A 21,795-nucleotide genomic window follows, 5' to 3' on the forward strand; every position below is an offset into this window, starting at 1 on the left:
TTTTAATTTAAGGTTTTATACGACATCGCGTTCAGTTAACGATAAAACAAGACTATACAGCGATCCTTGGCAATAAAAGCTCTCAAGAGTTTAGAAACTTGAAAACAAGGATAGAAAACACGGTTTGTTTAGCTAATATTCCATATTTTTGCAGCATTTTGAATAGTCTTTTAAGACTGATGGAAAATATTTTTTTCTATCTGAAACGAATTTGCAAATCAGGAGCGGGCTGAATACGAGTCTTCCCTGAAATCTGAAATCCCCGAAATTTTACCAACACCGCAGTCAAACGTCGCACGCATGCCCGAGAAAAACTTTACCTATAATCGAGAAAAACTTTATCTAATTTGCATAAAAGGGCTCCGGCCGCAGCCTAGAAAAAAGACAAAAAGGAAGAAAATATCTAAGTAATCAAGGAAGATAATTTGTGAGACAAAAGAAAGTTCCCCCCTCGTAGTTTTGTTTATAGTGACTGGAATACATCCATTCAATTTAATTTGAAGTTATCAATTTGAACCTTGAAATTTTAGATGGTTACAGTATTCAACAAAGCAGGCAACCAAAAATATTTAGCAGTTGAAATAACCAAGTTTAGGTAAGGTCTTGATTTTATAGGTAAGTGCGATGCATGGGGAGTTGAATTCTGTCTTAGAATAGGAATAATTGAAAACGTTTTATGAAAATATTTTGAGGGGCTGTAAATGCAGTTTTATTTAGTGATTCTATCTGGGGTATGCATCAGGAGTTATTATATAATAACTACAGTGAAACGTGACGCAATTTGATTGGTTCGTAGGCGTTCAGTATGAGACAATCCTGCACTGATAGCTTACATTGTAGTTATTTTATAAAGAAAAATGGCTACGGCTTGTGCTTTTTCACGCTTTTCAAAAGTCTCGCAATTTCACGCTATCCTGTACGGAAAACCATTTAGTATTCCTTTAATCCAACTTCAGCGCATTATTGTGCGTATATTGCGCCTGTCACGGAGCATAATTTTAAATAGCTAGATTAGACTTTAAGTTATTGAAGGGCATATTTTTCGGAGAAAACACAAATTTGATTTTGTAAAAGCCATTTTACATTCGACTGTAAAATCCACGTCAACGGTATCAACTAGGAACAAATAATCAATATTAGATTACCAAAAGGCAATCATAGCGCGAAAGTAAAATATTATTTAGGGGACTTCTATTTGCACATTTTCTTCAAATGTTTTTCAATTTTTTTTTAAATGTCCGAAGCCTCATTCATTAAAAATAGCCTTATATATTTTATATAGTAATAATTTCAATATAATTATAATAATTTCACATGTTTCATTCGTTTAAACTCACCAGCCCTGAAAGCGATATCGCAGATATGGAGGTGCTATTTAGACAAGGAGATAAAACTGGCATGAGGGAGCTGCTAGCTGCTGTACGAAATAACTCATTTGGTGATTTTGATGTTGATCGTGACGCTCTTCAAGTTGTTATAACGGGTACGGCGTAAAAATCGAATCATATATAAATCAGTATTATATGCTTGACTAGAGAACATGACCACCCCCTGACGGGTTTCTTAATCCCAGTCGTGCGACAAATTAGTTTATATATGGTACTCATTGTAATTTATAGGCACATGTCCACCAAATGGTCCTGACATCTGCCCCACCCATTCAACATGTAAAACGTTGACGGAGAGAACAATAAAATGCCCTTGCATTTCTGGATATTACTTTGACGGTGTTGAATGTATAGGTAAAATAAAACAAGCTTTCGTACTAGAAGAGGATTTTTTTTTAACCCAAGGGTTAAGGGAATTAAAAAATTCACGAAAATAATAATAAACATGCATCTAAAGAGCTCAATGCAATACCAAAACTGGATAGCATTAAACTTTATCTTTCCTATATTACTAAACAAGTTGTTCTAAGCAAGTAAAAAAGAGTTGTGTAAATGTTCAGTCACTATAATTACGAACACCAGACACCACAAATGATGGAAAATGGACGATTTTTATAAACATTACAACTAACCAGGTTTTAACTCTGGATTATTGAATTATTGAATTTTGTTTTCACATGCATGATTTAAAGAATTGTGGCAATTCTTCATATCACGTTTTAAGCTTGGTCAACAATCGTTAAAAATAACATAAAAATATACAGATTCTAGATGTTGATAAATCGGAAGTGGTAAATATTTAAACTGTGCATAAATAGATATAGCCATTGAGCAGTTTTCATAGTAATTAACGGTCAATGTTTTCCACTCTAGAAGAAACGTCGTTGTAACAGTTGTTGTAACCTTAGATCGGGTGTTTACTAAAGCGTTGAATAATGATACCTCAGACGAGTTAAAAAAGAATATCACGAATCAGGTAAATCTGACAAAGTGGGTTTTGTATTATCCCCCTTTTCAAGAAGTAGAGAAATGACGAATTGAGAAATCAAATGGCACGTTGAAAAAAATACATGCTGAAAGCCAATCAAAATCAGTTGACAAAGCATAGGGCAGCGCGTACATGGAGAGTAATTACAGAAAATTTTCCTTTTTTTATGAGTTTTGCTCTATTTACTACGATAGATTTCATAGTTCTTGCAGTATCATCTCTATATTTAGCCCTGCATGTCATTTATGACTTTTTAAATTAAAAATGTGTATAAATGTGTGTCTATAAGTATTTTTTAATAAAAAATATTGTGCACTCTGCTCCAATCCTCAAAGGCATGCAGCAGGTAAACCCGGAGCCAAAGTTACCAAACCCTTTTTTCTTCATGCAAACAAAAATATATGGAATAGTATTCTCTGCATGTGAGCTGAATTTTAGCCTTGAGATCTGGTCTCTACATGCAGTGAATTGCTAAGACACATAATGACCATATGCATGCAACACAAAATAAATCAATGATCTGTTTTGTTAGCTAACAGAGACATTTAAAAGTACCCCAAACTTTGAACGCGTGGAAGTCACGGGATTCAGGTAGAGTACCGTGTGTATTTTGGAAAAAATACATGATGCGCGAACCGAAAAAAATAAGATAAATGTAATTGTAATTTCTTTCCACTCTTCATCTGAAATTTGGTATATTTATTAATATCCCAAGTGAATTTTAAGGCGCTTTTATCACTAGGAGATTCTAATTATATTTTTTAAATGGATTTCCGTCAAAGCAATGCTCTCATGTGTATTTGCCTTTTAAGATTTTTCACTTTTTCTCATACTTTCACCTAGGAATGTATCTCTCGTAGTAGAATTGAGGGTTATTTACCGGAGAGATCCAGATACTGATAAGAAAGTTGTCGTTGGCGAAACATTGAGAGAGAAGGTTATTAAAGAAGGAAAAATTGGGGAGTACAAAGTTAAAGGCAACATATTTATAACAGGTAAACTTGTGGAAATTAAACTTTTGTTGCATGTGCAGAATGAATTGTGATCTTTTCCCTTTTTGTATTTACGCTATACTTATTCATGAAATGAAATAAACAATACAGAAGGTATTTATGAAAGGTTTGATTATTATATTCCTTGCAGAACCACCTCCTCCACCAAAGGATCTTAAGTTTACTAAAATAACGCAGAAAAGCATTGATATCGCTTGGAAGAAACCCGCAGCGGACGAATTTTTTAAAATTATTGGTTACATGGTGATCTACAAAGAACAATCTGATTCAAAATACAAGACACAAGTAGTACCATCGACCATCCTTAATGTAACATTGAGTGATCTGGAAACTGGTACACTTTACGACATCACAGTTCAGGGGTATAATAAACATGGCGGTGGAGACAAGATTGCAATTAAAGAAAAGACAAAGGAGGGTAAATATTTCGCTATAGTGTCGACTAATTTTAACCGGACAATCTCAACTAGAGATTTGCATACATTCTTATTTCCCGTTAAAAGCCGACCCATACGAGAGTTGTTAGGTGCCGGGTGCTGCGCTAATGGTAGCTCACCTCCATAATGATCTCATGTGTGGTTAGTTTTCGTGAGAGTTTCATCTCGCGAGGTCGTGGGGAAAATAATTATTTTCGCCGCGCATGCATGGCACAAATCTCAGCATCTGCTTCCCTGCTGAATTAGCCTTTGTCACGATGACGTTTTGGGTATTTCAATTTTCTGAAATGAGTTTAAAAATTATGCATTTTTTTTAAAATCAACAAGCTATTTTAAGAATAACTCCAGTCTTAAAAGAAAGACTGTGGCCGTTATTAGACTTCACGCTTGTGGTTTCGAAAAAATTACCCCAAAAATGGCAGCATATTCGTCATCGTGAAAAAGGTTAATAAGATGTTTAGCTATGAGCAAATAATAGCGAGTGAAAGCACGTCTAGTTTTTCTACGTGAGAATACGACTCCATAGGAGCAAAATGGCGGTAAGCACAAAGGAAATGATAAACAACTGATAACTTGAATGGAAAGTCTACATGCACCCTCTGCATGTCATTGCACGAGGAAAAATCGTCAGGAAAAAAGATCTGCGTTGATACGGGAGAATCCTCAGTTCTATAAAATCAGTACACGTCTTCAGCTTGCACGCCAAACAACATCAAATCTCGAAAAGGTAAGGCAGCTTTTGAATAAATGAGGAGAAATGAGTTTGTATATACCGTTAATCCGCGTGGCGTCATCACCTGTGTAGTTGCATTGCTGTTTTGTAATACCACTGATAATAGTGACATTGCCACAAGCATGCTTACATTAATGATGTAATTTCGTGTAGGTTTACCGATTCTTTTCGAAAAAGGACATATCGTTTGGAAATAGTTGTTGCGTATATGCCTGGGAATCTTAATTCCGCGAACACCCAAATTTATCGTTTCACGCGGCAATTTAAAAATTATGACAAAGATACATTTTGTTATAAACTACATGAGATACTTTAAACACAATCAAGTGAATTTTCTAGAATGTGGAAGAATTGAAAGGTATAATTTCTGATGAAAATACAGAACTAATTTCATGATATGCATGCCCTTGAAATTGCCGATCTACAAGATGCGATTCGTATACTGGCGTATATATATATGTATTCCAACTGATAAATGCGTGTAAAGATGTCACATTTCTGCCAAAATACCGTACAGAACTACATTCGTGAAAACCAGCAGGATTTCGTTTTCATCGTCGACTTCATTAGAAGTCAAGAGCAAGTATGTAAAGTGCAAGATGTAAACTGTGCAAAATGCAAAGTATGTTTCGTGATGATGAATTGCAAGGCCAAGGGAGAATCAAAACAAAATTAAATAAATCATAAGCGTATTTCATCACTTTCGTATTTGAACTTGTACTCATTGCCCGTCTTCAGGTCTATTGGTAGTTTAAATGGGCTTTATCGAGGCACATTGAACCTCCTTTTACAGCTGAATTTTTTCTGGCGCGCAACATCAAGTTTACGGTTAAATGGATGTAAACAAAAATTCATAAAATTTTAATTATAAATGCAAAATCACCCACTTGTCATATTAAGCATTATTTGGGGTTTACCAGTCTGAATTTTCTCAGCCATTCGACTGCACAACAATAAAAACGATTTCGAATATTAGTTTGAGAAGAACTTTGTGACCAATCTAATCATATGACAAAACATATTGTAGCGAAGATTATACCTCAACTTAGAAAGAAATAATTAATTTCTGAAGACCCATGCAATTGAAAAGAAATATTTCAGAAGCTAGCATGAAACGGAGAGCTTGATTGTTGTTCAAGAAAGCATTATTCTATTTATTTCACGATTCTCAAATGTTTGAAATATTCGGATTGTTTTTCAGTGAATGGCGCACTGCAGGCCGGATATTACAATGTCATTCATTAGATTTCGCTATTTTTCTGGCTCGCACGGCTTTGAATAGCAACTAAACACGATATAATAGTCGTAGTGACTGGTATATGCGGCGTCGAGATCGTTATTTTAGACGAAATACAAGCCAAATATACCAATTAAATTAAGTTTTAATTGACTATATTTGTAAAATGAGTATTTATATAATAATGTTGATCGACCTGAACATGTTTGATGCTTATAGCCGACCATGGACATGTTTGATGCTTATAGCCTGCCAAGGGCTTTGTAATGTTGACCCTGAGCAAGAAGTATATGCAAGAGTGAAGTGTAATGAATAAACAACCTAATTAAAACAGCCAAAAAAACTGTTACACGCTTTCTCTTTCCACATTTTCGGAGTTTGTTATAACATAGTCAACTCTGAATATAATTATCCGCATGAGGAATTATAATGAGATATTTTGCAACAGGATATTTTAGCATCCATCCTTTCGTAGCTAACAATTTAGCGAGCTCATAATTTAAGTTGTCACTAACGCTAACGCAGTTAGTTTCTAAACAAAAGGGAATCCCGTATACATCAACATCTGATACAAGTTCGATTGCGTCATGCGGAAATTTGTACTATATTTTTAGCATTGTTATGGGTCTAAATACGGCAAATATTTGTTGAATTATGTTTTCATGGTACTTTAATGAAAACAAATTAAAAATTTTAGAATATGTATTCACTCTTAGAATTCGTATTCGTAAATCAGGGAACAGGAAACCCCCGAAAATTTTAATGACGATATAAAATTGTTGGCACAATTATTATAGCTATTTAATATCATCGGTTATGCTTTTGTATCATTTAATTTGTATATAAGAATATTTCCACTTATAGTGTTTGTTTGTGTTTAAATGTCTGTGCATGGATACATTTTAGTATTACTATTTAATTGTTTTTAATTATTAAAACTGATAAATATGTACATGAGTGCATGGTATATTTTGCTGCGTGCATTTCACATGCACAACCTAAGAGTTCCGCGTTTCACGTTTCGAAACTACTGTACTTCCCTGACAGACAAAGCCAATATTTATCTCGAAAATGAAAAGACATGTGCCGTTGACAGGCTACACTATACAATGCCTGCATAAGGAAATATATACAAATGCTTTTGGCACCGCACAAAATACATTCCGGCAGAAAGATTCCGTGACATAAAAAAGTGTTTTTTCAACTTAAGGAAAGACTTCCTGCTAGGAAACATGCAAGTAACATGCACTATATGGCATTTGAAATTTCTTTGAAAACAAAAAACTCAAGAGTCAGGTATGTATTTTTATACCTACGCTTGTTTTTACAGCACGGAAAGGCGAATTTTTTAGGGGCATGATTTGTTCTGATAGATTAAGATTTTGTTTCAGATATTGCAGTCAGTGCGGTGTAATGTGTTATGTTATGCAACAGCAATTACTAAAATATGTCAAGAGAAAGCTTGAATAATCAGTTGCGGCAGATGTTCATGTCTAAACAATAAAGTCAGATAACAAATGAGGAATCTCGATTATTATATAGCACAAAAACAATTTAAAACTCATCATTGCTTCAGAATTAAATTTCGCTTCTCTGCCAAATATTTACTTTGTGCGTGCGTGTCTCAACTTGTTGTATGAACTTGACAATCGGCTGATGTTTTGACAAGTGGTGATAGCTTTCCTACGTAGAGTCAAAATTAAAATATTTTGCTGAAGAAAAGAGCTTGTAGCTAGCTTAGCTGTACCAAAACACCGAATCAATTCAATATCATGAAAGACCATAGAATTCGTTCGCATTTCTTAAATATTTTATTTAATTACTGGTATATATTTAGAACTATTTAGATCTTATGACTCAATCTTCTCCACGGGGGACCCGGATTGGAATTTGACACACGGCTCAAGTTACACTTCCTCATTCGTTTGTGTAGTTGTCGTACAGTATACACACATCAAATCCCCTGCACTGAAAAGATTTTAAAACATGGTCCTGGATGTATGGGAGTTGCACTAATGTGTAAGTACTGAACATTACAAGTTTTTGATCAAATGTACGTTTATAGAATGTAAATTCGAAAGCGATTGAGTATTTTGATAAAGTGTTTACTTGTACAGTCGCACTGTTCTATATACTGTTTATTGTAATACTTTCGCGATGTGTGATTAGTTGAAACTCAGTGCTGGCTATTGGAGGTTTAAATAGATGGTCTGCATGAAATTTTAGAAGAATTTAACTTCATCTTTCAAGCAAAACAAAAAGGCATTAAACCAGACGAATGGCGTGATCCGCCAGATGTTCGAACCACAGGTTTGTTGCATATATGAGATCCATACATCTGGTATATCTGGGGCCGGTTTTGTCAAGTCCGTTTAGCTTAAACGGTGGATAAGTTCAAAATAAAAAGCAAGTCTATCGTTTCATTCAACAGGCGCGAACTAAATGTTTTTTACCTTAATACAAAGATACCGTCCACAGCAACATAATTATTCAGTGCATAATATTCAAGTTGACTCATTCAAGAGAGATGTAAGAGTGTTACGGCGCCATGTAGCAGGCTAAATACGTATTCAAAACTAAACCTAATCCAATGCTAAAGCCGCTTTAGTTCGTTCGTTACATAATGTCACCGTGTACCGTGGAAACATTTAACAAACGAATATTTTTTGGCGAAGTAATTGTTCGTCTTGTTGCATGTTTACGTATAGCATAGAGCTCGAGAGATTCCAATAAAACTATTGGCCATAAAGTTTCGCATCGCGGTAGTCTTTACTTTTTTATGTTGATGAATACAGCATCCGGATATTGAGGTTAACACGATATAGGTTAGCGGTTTCTGTCGATATTATGCATATATGAATAGCTGAATTTTTATTATGGATATAATTCACCAGGATAGATTTGATCCTTAATACCTGTGAATACGAATATGAGTGAGAGGACTTTATTACGACGCATATTTCATTTTCTAACACTATATATTTTAAAGACTTTGTGTAGCTGTGCTTGCATTTGTTCACTGCAACGTTTCAGCTCTGGGTGTTACAACAGCGACAACCCGCTGTTTATCGCTTCATTGAAATCGCAGTTAATCCAAGACTAGTCGCTAATACAAACACGTGAGAAAGGATGGGTATAATAAGCGAAACACTCTTTAGAATTTTTAGTGATATGCAAATAAAAGTGTATGGCTAAGTTTCAATATCTGAACTAGTGTAGAAAACGAGTGTCGCAGAACGTCACAGGGTGTAAACAGAGACTTGAGTCACCCGACAGAGTTTAGATCTCAGTGTTTGAATAGACAAGCAATATATGCATTGCCATTGTAATATGAGACACACTAGAATTCAATTATCGGCGAGTTTTGAGGCTTATTCGAACATTTATCTATATTTTTTAATGCTAGGTTCTAACGATGCTCTATCATAATGTTCGACTGGTCGAATGAACTACTTTCGGTTTTCTTAATAGAACAATGCTGGCGACATAACAATATTTCAGACAGAGCTTCCCGCTTCCGTAATTCGCCTTCTATAGTTTTGTCTCTTATTTATCTAAGACTAAGATGATATATCATTATTACACGGTCAATATAACACTGGCACACTGCCACTTGTTTCTTCACCTTGTTCAAAACATCGCTCAAAATAAATTCGTCTTCTGAATTTTTTTGGAAACAGATGCGCTGCAGCAGGGCTGCAAGTTCTGATTTTAATAGCCACAGGAAGCCTCCTTTAAGGCCGATTTCCACTTACAACGAAATCGTTGGCTACCGAAATATTTGCATGTTTTCTTTTGAATTTTAACAGCATAAATAAATTAGTTTGACTTGACTGTTCTCAATTCAAAAGAAAATATGCAAATATTTCGCTAGCGAACGATTTCGCTGTAAGTGGAAATCCGCCTTTAATAATTAATAGCTGCCACGTTTCTTGAGTATTAAAAGTATAAAATGACGTGCTCCGATGAACAAAGGCATCCTGCAAACCCAGGATTTAAGTTATTAGAAAGACAAGATGCAATTATTTAATTGGTGATATTATTCCACGCTATTTCAGAATGATTGTCAAACCAGACGAAATTATTTACAAGCTTGATAGGTCTATATACAGGAAAAATGACGTAATCAACTAGAGAAGATGATAATGTTAGGTTTTATATTACAATCAGCAACAAAGATTACAGAAACGCAATAAATTCTTTAGACGCTTTCATGAATCCACTATTAAGTTGATCGAACTTTTTATGCAGAGCTTCCAAGTATATAATGGAGCTATTATATTGCAGAGATCTGAGAGAACTTTGGTTAGTCATATTTATACGTCAGGATAAGAATCGTATACGATTAAACGCATCGGTCTTTAAGAGGACCTGAGTGCTCAGACGAACGAAACTTAAACAAACGTCTTTCTGAGGATAGATACCCATGTCCGGTGTCCGCGTTTCCATGCTGACCAACCAGCAGTGACTACGATCATACGAAATTCGGCCCGCCCTCATATTGATAAGACCTGTCAGAACATTGGGCATTTGTTATCAATCAACAGCAAAGTTCCACCGCTGCTGAAACGCGAACATGCGGCAATATTAATTACTGCAAAAATAATACTAAATAAATCAATAACCCACTTAAACGTTAATCCACGATTTTATAATTTGAAAGAACCGTATAGTTAAGTGTAAATTTCTAGATTACAGCTTGTTATTGGCATATTCTAATTTTTAAATTATCGTTTACCTTAGATGTTTAAAAAATGAAATTTGAAATTTTGTAATGAAGCCGTTTAATATTCCTTAACGCATTTCGCGTAAATGCATTTAAATCAAGTATTTCTTCTTCACAAAATATACCCGCGTGTTTGGATCAGGTCAGCGAAACCATTAAGTAAATATTTAGTGTCATACTTGTTAGTGCCAGGAATACAATGCATTGAAGGTTTGAGGGTGATTTTAACGAGAGGGCAATTACGATTTAATTATTATTGAAATAAATGTTTAATGAATTGCATGAGGCTTTCCAGGATTAGGATAAGTTATACAAATTCTTGAACTTTAAGATTGCTTTCGAGGTGTTTTTATCACCATCTTTTCTCGCTTTTTTTACTTTAAGGCCTCGTCATATGCCAAAATGAAGTGGAAGTGAAGAAGACATGATCTCAATAAGGTCGTGAAATGGTGCAAAAAGAATGCACCATGATGAAAGTAAGGGTAAAGCTTCTTTTTCTGTTTAGAAGATTTGAATTTTTATTCTCCAGGTTTGTATATTATTAAAGGTGAGTCGCCTAATACAAATGTTTTTTTGTCACCCCAAATGTTTTGTTTTACTTTTTAAGGCTTTCTTCATTGCATAGTATATATGATAATAATGATTTAACTAATTAAATATATTGTTTTTTTACGTCTCTGATCTGTTTATATATTCCGACATTTTTGTCTGCAAGGGAAGACATTGATTTGATGCCTCTCCGAAAGTCTTTTTGACTTTCATCTGCCAGACTTTGCGTTCCGAGGAAATGATTGAATCTCAACATGAAAATAGTTTGTTTTTGCGAGATTTTGCAAACTATGTCATATTTCTTGTTGTAATTGAATCTTAAATTCCTTGGAAGACCTTCGCGATGTTTGTGCAAAGTGCACAAACTCATCGCAATGCGCTTATGTTAAATTTGTCCTTAATTCATTGCATGCTTACTGATCTGTGTTAGAGTTAGCCCACATGTATTCACTAATGTTATTTTCTCGCTTTCTTTTTCACCATGTTTTCAGATGTAGACGAGTGCAAGAATGCGACACTATATAATTGTGGTAAAGGGTATGATTGTGCCAATACTCTTGGCTCATATGCATGTGTTTGTCATGGAAGGAAAGTAAATACAGAGTGTGTTAAAGGTAAAATAACAATTGAAACAATGTTGACTTTATCATTCAGTCGAAAAGCTATTTGTGTCACATATTCGCCTTCTACTGCTCGACTAAGACTGCATTTATATCCGTTAGCGCTAAAACATAACGAAAATACCATTTTTAATTTTAGATGCCATACGACATCGTGTTCAGTTAACAATAAAACAAAACTACACTACGACCCTTGGCAATAGAGCCTCTACAGAGTTCAAAAACTTGGAATCAAGGATAAAAAACGCGGTTTGTTCAGTTTATACATTAGATATAATTTTTGCAACATTTTGAATAATCGTTTAAGACGGAGGGAAAATGTTTTTCTATGCAGACCGACTTTACAAATTAATAGCGGGCAGATTTCCAGTATTTCCTGCAATCTGATTGGCACTAGCAGGGCTGGAATTTTGGACCGCAGTAAAACGTCATACGAATGCCATTTGCACACAAGGAGTGCGGACTGAATAAAACGGTTAAACAATTAAGGAAGATCAGTTGTGATAAATATTATGTAAGGAAAAGTCTTCCCCCCCCGTAATTTGGAATAACGGAATACGTCGCTCATGCGCAGACGTTTGTGCGCCGGTGTTTATTTGACACGGTCTGGAACAGTATTTATACACATAAATTTTCTCGCTCAGCACCAATATCTTCCTATACCTTTGCAGGTGAAATGACAAGAAATGTAATTTTTTTGTTCGAGGCCTTAAAGAAGTGATCATTACAAACTTTAAATTTTAGTTTCAGACAGTATTCACGAAAGCGGGCAACAAAAAATATTTAGAATTGGAAATAACCAAATTTAGGTAAGATCTTGATTTTAAATCTTTAGTGCACAGTAAGGAAAGTTGATTTAATCTATATTTTCAAAACCTGAATTACGTTTAGATAAAATATTCCTACAGGTTTATGAAAATTTAATAATCGTTTAATGCAAGCATTCATATTGAATATATTCAACTTGGCGGTATTTTACTTCCACAATGGGATTTTCCCTGTGAGCTCAAGTTGCCCAAACGGCTCAATAACTATGAAAAACGCCTTCATATAAAAAATTATCAAGGCTTGCCCTCATATGACAGGCTAGTACAGACATTCATTGTTGAATATGAAGATTAAATGTTTCAGGCAAATTAGATTAAAAAAGAATAGCTTTTTGAAAATATATTTATTTTATACGGTTCTTGTATTTTTACCTAGCTATATATTTGTTCAATAATAATTTTGCTTTTTCTTTAATTTCACCAGCTCTGGGAGCATTATCGCAGATATGGACGTGTTATTTAGAAAGGGAGATGAAACTGGCATGAAGGAGCTGCTAGCTGCTGTACGAAATAACTCATTTGGTGATTTTGATGTTGATCCTGACGCTCTTCAAGTTGTTATAACGGGTAGGGCATAAGAAATCTCATCATGGATATATCAGTATTATATGCATGACTTGAGAACCCTAAAGTTATATTAGTTTTTTTCCTCTTATTTGAAAGTCAACTATCGATGCTTTCGGTTGTATTCAAAAAGCTCACTCACAACCACCCTTATTGAGTGTGACGTAGCAATACTGTTAATACTGATCAGTGAAAAACTTCTTTTTAATCAGTGACCAGATTTATGGTGAAACACTGAAAATCAAACTCTTATTCAGGTAGAAATATCGTCATGAAAACATATTGAGAAAATTGATTTTTCTCAGTCAATAAGTTTAATGAGTTTGTGTTAGCTTTTAGAATACAACTGTTTGTCTTATTAGTTATACCTGTCTTTTGACGTTGAGAACACATGCATATCCGAGGTATAAAGTGTCAATAAACTCTGGCTCTGAGATGCCTATAGTAATTTGTTTTAGCTTAATATATAATATTTTTAGAGTGAACTTCTTGTGGCAAAAAAAAAGAGTAAAAAGAAAGTGGATTTTGACATAAATGGCCCCTACCCCCTGACGAACACTTGAACACTGTTGTGCGTCAAATTATATAGTTAAAATCTATCTGCGTGGTATTTTCTTCTCATTGTGTTTTTTAATTATTTATAGGTGCATGTCCACCAAATGGTCCTGACATCTGCCCCGGAAATTCAACATGTAAAAAGTTGACCGAGAGCACAATAAAATGCCCTTGCAATAAAGATTTTTACTTTGACGGTGTCACATGCATAAGTAATTAATATATGAATTTAATATAACTAAGTATTTGTTTAATACTCTGGCTACGCGTTTTTAAATCGGCCGTTTGGAATTTGTGTAACAACAACACATGGTCATGGCCATAAAATTTATCAAAAGGCAAAATGGCGGCAAATACTCGTACACTTATTTTTAGAAAACACCTTTGCATGAAAGATTTACAGAACACCCTCTTGCCAAACGCGTTTGAACAACACAGTGGCTTTTTATAATGATAACACATCTTTCAAGAACTGATATTCGATTAGAACAAACCTTCTACGCATTTCTAACAAACGCAGTCATTAACCGCCTTTTCTAAAAAAAACCATGCAGGTCGGACATATCTGTGCAAAAAAGTGTGATCAACTTTGCCATGCATATAATCTTTAAACATATCTGAAGGAATTCGAACTGTTCTGATTGGCAAATAGTCATTTGTGAGATCGTGATGTCCATATTTATTTTTTGAATCATAGCATGAATCGTAAATATTTCAAGCACCTAATAATTCACTCTAGATTATTTCAACTTTAGGAAATGTCGTTGTAAAAGTTGAAATAGTCTTGAAAAAGGAGTTTACCCCAGCGTTGAAGAACGAAAGCTCAAAAGAATATATAGAGTTGAAAGAGGATATTACGAATAAGGTAAATCTGAATTTTTTTACGGAAGTTGCATTTCCTAGGCAATTTTTTTTTTCAGTGCTAGACTTTTGTGATATCAAAAGCCTACTGTATTATAACCTTTTCAATTAGCAATAACTGAGTTTGGAATTAGGCACCGCGGTAACAATATCTTTAATCGAAATTATTTGATAAATACACTTATACGCCTGTATTCTAAAAGCTCGCTCACACCCAAACTCATTGAGTGGGAGATCTCATTCTTCTTGCAACTTTCCATGACGGTATTTTCAGTCAAACAATGGCTTGATTTTCAATGTTTTACATTAAATCATTTCATTGACTAAGAAAAAAAAACTTTCTAATTGATCAGTAATAACAAAATTTCTATGTCACACTTAAAGAGTGAGTGTGAGTGAGCTTTTTGAAGAGCGTTTGTTTTAGAATAAGCCATAGTAGTACAGTAAGTAGTACTATAGTATAGTATTTTTTACTATACCCCATTTAGCTTTTTGTTTTCTTATAATCTTCTTATTCAAAGAAATTATTTTCTTGAAACGAGGATCAGATAAGGCAAGCTTTCCTATTTTAAAAAAATATTTGGGATATTGCTCAAGATTATTTTTCTCATATTGAAGTTCAGAAGTTAAGATAATCTTTCTTATATGGAGAAATTATTTTCTGAGTTTAAGAAAAAAATTTCCAATTCATAAGAATATAATTTCTTGTGTTAAAATCTGTAAATCTGTGGAGTGACTACTTTCTTATTTAAAAAAAGTACTTTCTAAACGAGATTTTATATCCTAGAGTTTTTATATCCTAGAGAAAAATTTTCTTTATACATAAGAAAAAAATTCTTAAGATAACATATAAATTTTTTCGATAAGAAAATGATTTTTTGCTGTGCAGTATTGAACAATGATCTAAAATCTTATCCTTGTGTTGCGGTGCGAGACGTCGTTCTGGGGCCGGTTGTATCAAGCCCGTTTAGCTTAAACGGTGGTTAAGTTCAAAATAGAAAGCAAGTGTATCGTTTTATTCAACAAACAAACAAAATGTTTTTAACCTTAATACAAAGATACTGTTTACAACTACATATTCAGTGCATAATATTCAAGTTGACTCATTCAAGAGAGATGTAAGAGTGTTATTCACTTTTGACTTATACACCGTTTAAGCTAAACGGGCTTGATACAACCTGCGCCTGGTGCATAACCAGGATTATATGACTATATTTAACCTTTAGTGTTATTGCAAACGAACAAACAAAATGAAACGTCATTAAATAGAATGGGATGGAAAGTCAACAATCAGCTACTTATCATTTTACAATTTGCAACATTTTATCCTTTTCTATACAAAGTAAAAAACAAGGGAGTTTTTTAGACTGGAAATGCCGAAAAGAGAATTCAAATGGCAGGGTGACAAAAATAAAATGCTAGACCAGGCATACAATGTTATTTGACAACGCGCTGACCGAGCACATTACATCGAAAGTTAAAATGTATTTTGCAAGTCTTGCTCTTTTATGTCAACTTCTTATTAATTTTGTTTATACAGAAACTATATATATATATATATATATATATATATATATATATATATATATTTATATATATATATATATATATATATATATATATCGTTTCCTAGGGTAGATCAGATATTTATTGCGGTTTAGTAATTGGAGTGACATTTAGCTTGTAACAAAAATTTTAGTGGTATTGCATATCCACCGTTTAAGCTAAACGCCTTTCGAACAACCGGGCCCAGGTCTCTACATGCAGTGAATTGCTAAGACGCGTAACGACCATATGCAACACAAAATAAATCAATGATCTGTTTTGTTAGCTAACGGAGACATTTAAAGATACCCCAAACTTTGAACGTGTGGAAGTGACAGGATTCAGGTAGAGTACCGTATATATTTGTGAAAAAAAGGAAAGTGCGCAGCCATGATTAAACATACCAAATATATAGTGATAATGCAGAGACTCAGGTGTGTGTATTAAATGTATATGTGATGTTGCTACTCTGAGTCACCAACTGGGCAAGCTGAAAAATTAGCTTGACCACGGTGGGAATCGAACCCGCGACCTTTGGTTTGCTAGTCCAATGCTCTTCCATTCGAACAATCTTGACGTTGTAACTCAGTTGGAAGATTGCATATAAGTGCATCGATGCCACGCTCTCGTGACCAATATATTCGTGCGTTTTCACTTGTGTGTTTTTTTTCATTCTTTAACGTAGGAACGGATCTCTCGTCGTAGAATTTAGGGTTATTTACCGGAGAGATCCAGATACTAATAAGAAAGTTGTCGTTGGCGAAACATTGAGAGAGAAAATTATTAATAATGAAGGAAAACTCGGAGAGTACGAAATTAAAGGCGATATATTTATACAAGGTAAATTTAAGGAAGTTGTTATATAAGTCTATGTAAGTCTATATCTTAATTGTTGCATGTGCAGAATGTAAAGAGATCTTGAAGTAGGTAGTTTTTATACACATTTGTATGTCGGGTCTAAGTGTGTAACTATTTTAAGCCGCGTTTACACAGCGTTCTTTCACCTGGCCTGGTCAAGGCCTAGGCCTAGATGTATACCTGGTCTAAGCCACAAAATCCAGGCCACAAAATCCAACAGCAGAAGGTGGCCTGAACTAGGCCTGGACCTGACCTGCATGGGGTAAGATTTTGGTAATGTGAACAGGCTTTACCTAGTCCATCAAATTTTGAACATAAAAATATAGTATGATTTTTATAGGATTATAGGATATATATATATATATATATATATATATATATATATATATATATATATATATATATATATATATATATATATATATATATATATATAGCTATCCGATATCATCAACAAGGACAGTGTGAACGTGGCACATATTACCTAGACTTCGCCTATACCTGGTACGGGTCAGGTCTAGGCATGAATTGTGAACGCGGCTTTAGTTTCAAACGTTCGCCGGTAATACAAATGTAGACAAAATTTGCCAACTTTGTATATTCTTTTTTGAAATTCCCTTTTTGTTGCCTAAATCTAAAGTTGGTGTATTATGGAAAAGGTCAATGGGAGCGTTTATCCCGAAAAAGATTTCTCGGGATACGCCGAGAAGAAAATGACACTTCTTTTATATTCGAAGCTTCTTTTGTATTCATTTCAGTTACAATCGCGTTGACATTATAACATTGTTGATAGCCGCATTATATTTTGTAATAACTACTATGTTTGTGCTTTTTCCATTCACGAAATACAGTTCAAAACTTAGTTCACAATATAATCTAAAGAATAAAGGTAAAATTAATTTTGAGCAGTACGCCGAAACGATTTTAGGTTTTGAGCGTTTTCCTGCCAAAATACGCGACATAATAAAATATCTCCTCTTAAATCAAACAAATAAATTTTGCGGTCTTCTCTTTCTTGCATTCTTTACAGAACCACCTCCTCCACCAAAGAGCCTTATTCATTCTAAGGTCACCGAGAACAGAATTGACATTCGTTGGGAAGCACCTGCAGCGAATGACTTTTTTTATATATTTGGTTACATAGTAAGCCACAAAGAAAAGTCCCAATTAAAATACAAGACGCAGAATGAGACATCGGTTACATTAAATGTTATACTAAGTAAATTGAAAAGTAATACATTTTACGACATCACAGTCCATGGATATAATAAAGAGGGCAGTGGAGACAAAATAGAAATTTCAGTAAAGACAAAAGAAGAGGATTCGTGTAAGTATCTTGCTTATATATAGTGTTGCCGAGTCATTTTCAAACCCAAAACTCTCTGGACTAGAGATTGTAGATAGTCGTTTTTCCCCTTATCAAATGCAGTTTATGCTTAACTGTATTGTGGAGGTTACTGAGTGCAAGAGATGTTTGCAAGGGCGCCATAGCCACGTATATAGACAAAGGAGGACTAAGTTAGCTCCCCACTATATCGCCATACCATAGTATGTTCACTGAGTGGCCCTAACTTTAATATAAAGCTATGTTGAAATCATGATGGGCGTGCTCTTTGTATTAAAACTCGCGTTAAAGATACATTCTCGTATGGATTTGCAAATATGTTCATGTGTGCATTATATTTAAGCTTCCTCTCCATGCTGTTACAAAGGTAAAATGGATGTATACGATTTTCTGACGCAATGTCCCGCCGCTCTAAACTCCCCTCGCGGTGCCCCTAGATGTTAGATTGAATAACAAATGCATTCGAACTTCTCTTTTAAAGCTGATGGTGTGGTGGTTATTATCATTGTTGTTATCGTGGTTGTGCTTCTTATCATTGTCGGCATTGTAGTTTTCTACAATATAAGAAAAAGGACAAGAGAAAGGGTAATATATAGAAATTAAGATACCCTTGTTTCGGTCTACGAGTAGGTAGCTTAATTTTTCTCAATGAGCTTCCATCGATGATTGTGATGTTTTTTTAACTTGACCTGGACAGTCATTTTCAGTAGACTTTAGGCTTTCGACGCGTAAACGTGAATTCTATCATAAAGGATGTATATCCCAAGAAACTCCATTAAACAAAATAAGGTTACCTGTAGCCGTAGACCAAACCCGGGTTATCTTAAACCCTCCTCTAAGAAATAAATTAAAATTTGTAGAATCTATAAAAATCGTGATTTTTAAATTTATGTTAATTGTCAAAAATAATATCGTAAGTTTGAAAAGCTCTGAAGAACATTTGACTAACTAGTGCAAATAGTTTTTACCAATTTAGCTACATTTTCGAATTTCATTTTGTTGTAGCATCTGGAACAACCAATGCGTATGGGTAAAATGGGTGAGCCTAAAGAATTTTACAACCTTGGACATAAGCAAGACGAAATGTCTAGAGGAGATAACCCACAAAGTTGAAATGAAGTCAATATTGAGAATGAAAAAAAATGTGTTATAGAGGAATGGTGCATGATAGTTCTTAACTTGGCTTGATGATTGGAATATAAACTAGTGCACATATCAGTAAACTCATTTCATTTAGCTACTTAGTCTTTTTGTCTTTTCGAATGGAATCATATATATGACATAATTATATGTAATTATTTAAGGATATTTTTGCATGCGATAAAAAGTCTTAAGATTTTAAAATGTTTTAGTTTAAGGAATATTATTTTTCGTTGATGATATAACAACCCACGGTTGTAAAATAACATAAAAGCATTTATGCATAATCGATTCAGGCCTGTTGCTGATGTGCCACTAAAGAGATAAGACGCCGAAAGTACTTCCTTCTAAAAGCGAGCCCCGTGCAGTATATACGCAAGAATAGAGCATAATATGAATCAAACAATTTAAATAAATTACGTGCGTCATTTCAAAAACATGAAATTCAAATCGTGAAAACACCGCATATGATCATTCATACCCATAGCCGATAGCGACGTGTGAAACAGGTCTTAACAGCAGTAGCGGCACGACTTTTGATGATGCAGATGCAAAAATATTTTAGTGCCAATGTTAAAAAACAATCAATTTCTAAAGAAATAAATAGTGATAGTGATACTACACCCAAGATCGATGTCAAATTACTTATTTTTAGCATTTATTGCATCACCTAGTTCCTGTATGAGGCATTGTTTTTAGTTAATGTAAACAACACTATATGTATATACAATCTAACATGATATCTTAAAATCACTTTTAAGATTTAATGTACCTTATTAAATTTTTCATTTAATATCAATTTTTAGTACGTAAAAGTTAATTAATTTACCATCAAGGTGCGGTTTAGTACAGGTGATTAGGTCACTGAACATAGCCTATCTTATTAGTAATGTTTACAACACGAGCGGTCGTGACATACAATCACCGTAATATATTGTACAATCACGAACGCTTTGTAATAATATTTATGATTTGAATAGATCCATGCAAATCAGTTACAAAGAGTGATGGTTGTTTTTTGCGGAAACAACCACTATAGTGTTTGCAACTGATTAGCAATATCATCCAAACTAATTTGCATTGGGTACACAGGGTGTGCTGCATTTAACCAAATTCACAATGTCGTTTTTAAAATATTTCAAAATTCTAACTGCTATACTCATATTACTTTATTTCAAATTGTAGTTAACTTTGAGGTGGACAGTTGAGCGGTTTAATTAAACCGTTTCTTAAATATAAAACCAAACTAAAACTTGCATGTTTAAAAAAAATAAGCCATAACAGAACATAGCCGTATCAGAAAACCATGCATTTTAATTCAATTCAAATTCAATTCAATTCAAAATTTATTTACACTTTTTTATCCAATATACATAAATAAATATTTATTATAAATATTTTTTTTATTAACATAAGGGAAGAAAAACAAACAAACACACAACACATTTAAAATCATAAAACATAAATTCAAAATTTTTCATTCTATTAGAATAATTATAGTGTGCGGCAGCCTAAGAAGCAAAGCTTTCGAGTTGGGTGCCGCGATGCGAAAGTTTAGTAAGCAAATTTGGTAATTTGGTAATTATTTATCTAATTTCATTAAGATAACAAAAAAAAGAAGAAGAGCTAGAAGTAAATTATTTGAACGATCATACATTGGTAAACAACTCATTATTATAACAAAATTACTCTTGACTGAAAAGTAGAAATAATAATCAAACATAAATAAAACTTGATGCATATATATGTCATGTTTTTATTTGTGTTTCCAGGCCCAAACGGTCGCGAGAACTGTCAATTTAGGACAGAAATTTGATCTAATATTTACCCCTGAAAGGATCATTTGAACAGTTCTAATTGATAAACAAGACAAAATAAGACTTTTTTCATAAGACGTCATTTATTGCCTGGTCAGTACTGCGAAGAAAGACAATCTTTATATTCTTAGAATTCATGTGTTTTCTACTTTTAGTTTTAAACCTTTTGTTATTAGCAAATCTGTTTCAGAAACTTTGACTTTCAATTTTATATTTAATTCTGGTTCTGATGTAACCCTTATTGGTATTATTTTCTCATTCTCAATTTTCATTTTGGTTTTTGCGCTGTTAGTCAATCAACACTAGAGGACAGGTAGGTAAAGGAAATGAAGGTTTAGTCGACCTCCAAATTAACAGTTAAGACTGGGATAATTAACAGTTAAGACAAGCATAATTTCTATTTACCCCACGGGACTGGTAATCTTAGGTAGAGGGGTCGAATATTTGTGTACTTCATTCTCACCTCTATTTGAGCATATCATTTTTCATTTTCAGTCTTTTAATAGCTATGACCTCAATTTTTTCAAATTTATATTTTGTTGCGGGTGTCATCAAATCCGGAATTGCAAACCAGTTTTCTTTTGTTTATGTA

General features: G+C 33.9%; 1 protein-coding gene across 1 annotated transcript in view; it reads left to right on the top strand.

The window, feature by feature from the left end:
- LOC114528934 overlaps nt 1-20,484 on the top strand; it is a 56,988-nt gene extending 36,504 nt beyond the window's left edge. Inside the window, exons 11-30 of the mRNA XM_028550644.1 lie at nt 13-122; nt 531-595; nt 1,341-1,483; nt 1,620-1,742; nt 1,846-1,921; nt 2,262-2,364; nt 2,909-2,967; nt 3,220-3,371; nt 3,520-3,807; nt 11,563-11,685; nt 11,831-11,940; nt 12,436-12,500; nt 12,943-13,085; nt 13,727-13,849; nt 14,393-14,502; nt 16,330-16,388; nt 16,729-16,883; nt 17,932-18,228; nt 18,728-18,831; nt 19,252-20,484. Coding sequence (XP_028406445.1) covers nt 13-122; nt 531-595; nt 1,341-1,483; nt 1,620-1,742; nt 1,846-1,921; nt 2,262-2,364; nt 2,909-2,967; nt 3,220-3,371; nt 3,520-3,807; nt 11,563-11,685; nt 11,831-11,940; nt 12,436-12,500; nt 12,943-13,085; nt 13,727-13,849; nt 14,393-14,502; nt 16,330-16,388; nt 16,729-16,883; nt 17,932-18,228; nt 18,728-18,831; nt 19,252-19,359 — 2,516 coding nt within the window. The 3' untranslated portion in view covers nt 19,360-20,484. The remainder of the gene's footprint in view (nt 1-12; nt 123-530; nt 596-1,340; nt 1,484-1,619; nt 1,743-1,845; nt 1,922-2,261; nt 2,365-2,908; nt 2,968-3,219; nt 3,372-3,519; nt 3,808-11,562; nt 11,686-11,830; nt 11,941-12,435; nt 12,501-12,942; nt 13,086-13,726; nt 13,850-14,392; nt 14,503-16,329; nt 16,389-16,728; nt 16,884-17,931; nt 18,229-18,727; nt 18,832-19,251) is intronic.
- Nucleotides 20,485-21,795: the final 1,311 nt, after the last annotated feature.

This window comes from Dendronephthya gigantea, unplaced genomic scaffold, assembly GCF_004324835.1.
Source record: "Dendronephthya gigantea isolate DGI-Jeju-01 unplaced genomic scaffold, DenGig_1.0 000052F, whole genome shotgun sequence".
Classification (NCBI taxonomy): Eukaryota; Metazoa; Cnidaria; class Anthozoa; order Malacalcyonacea; family Nephtheidae; genus Dendronephthya; species Dendronephthya gigantea.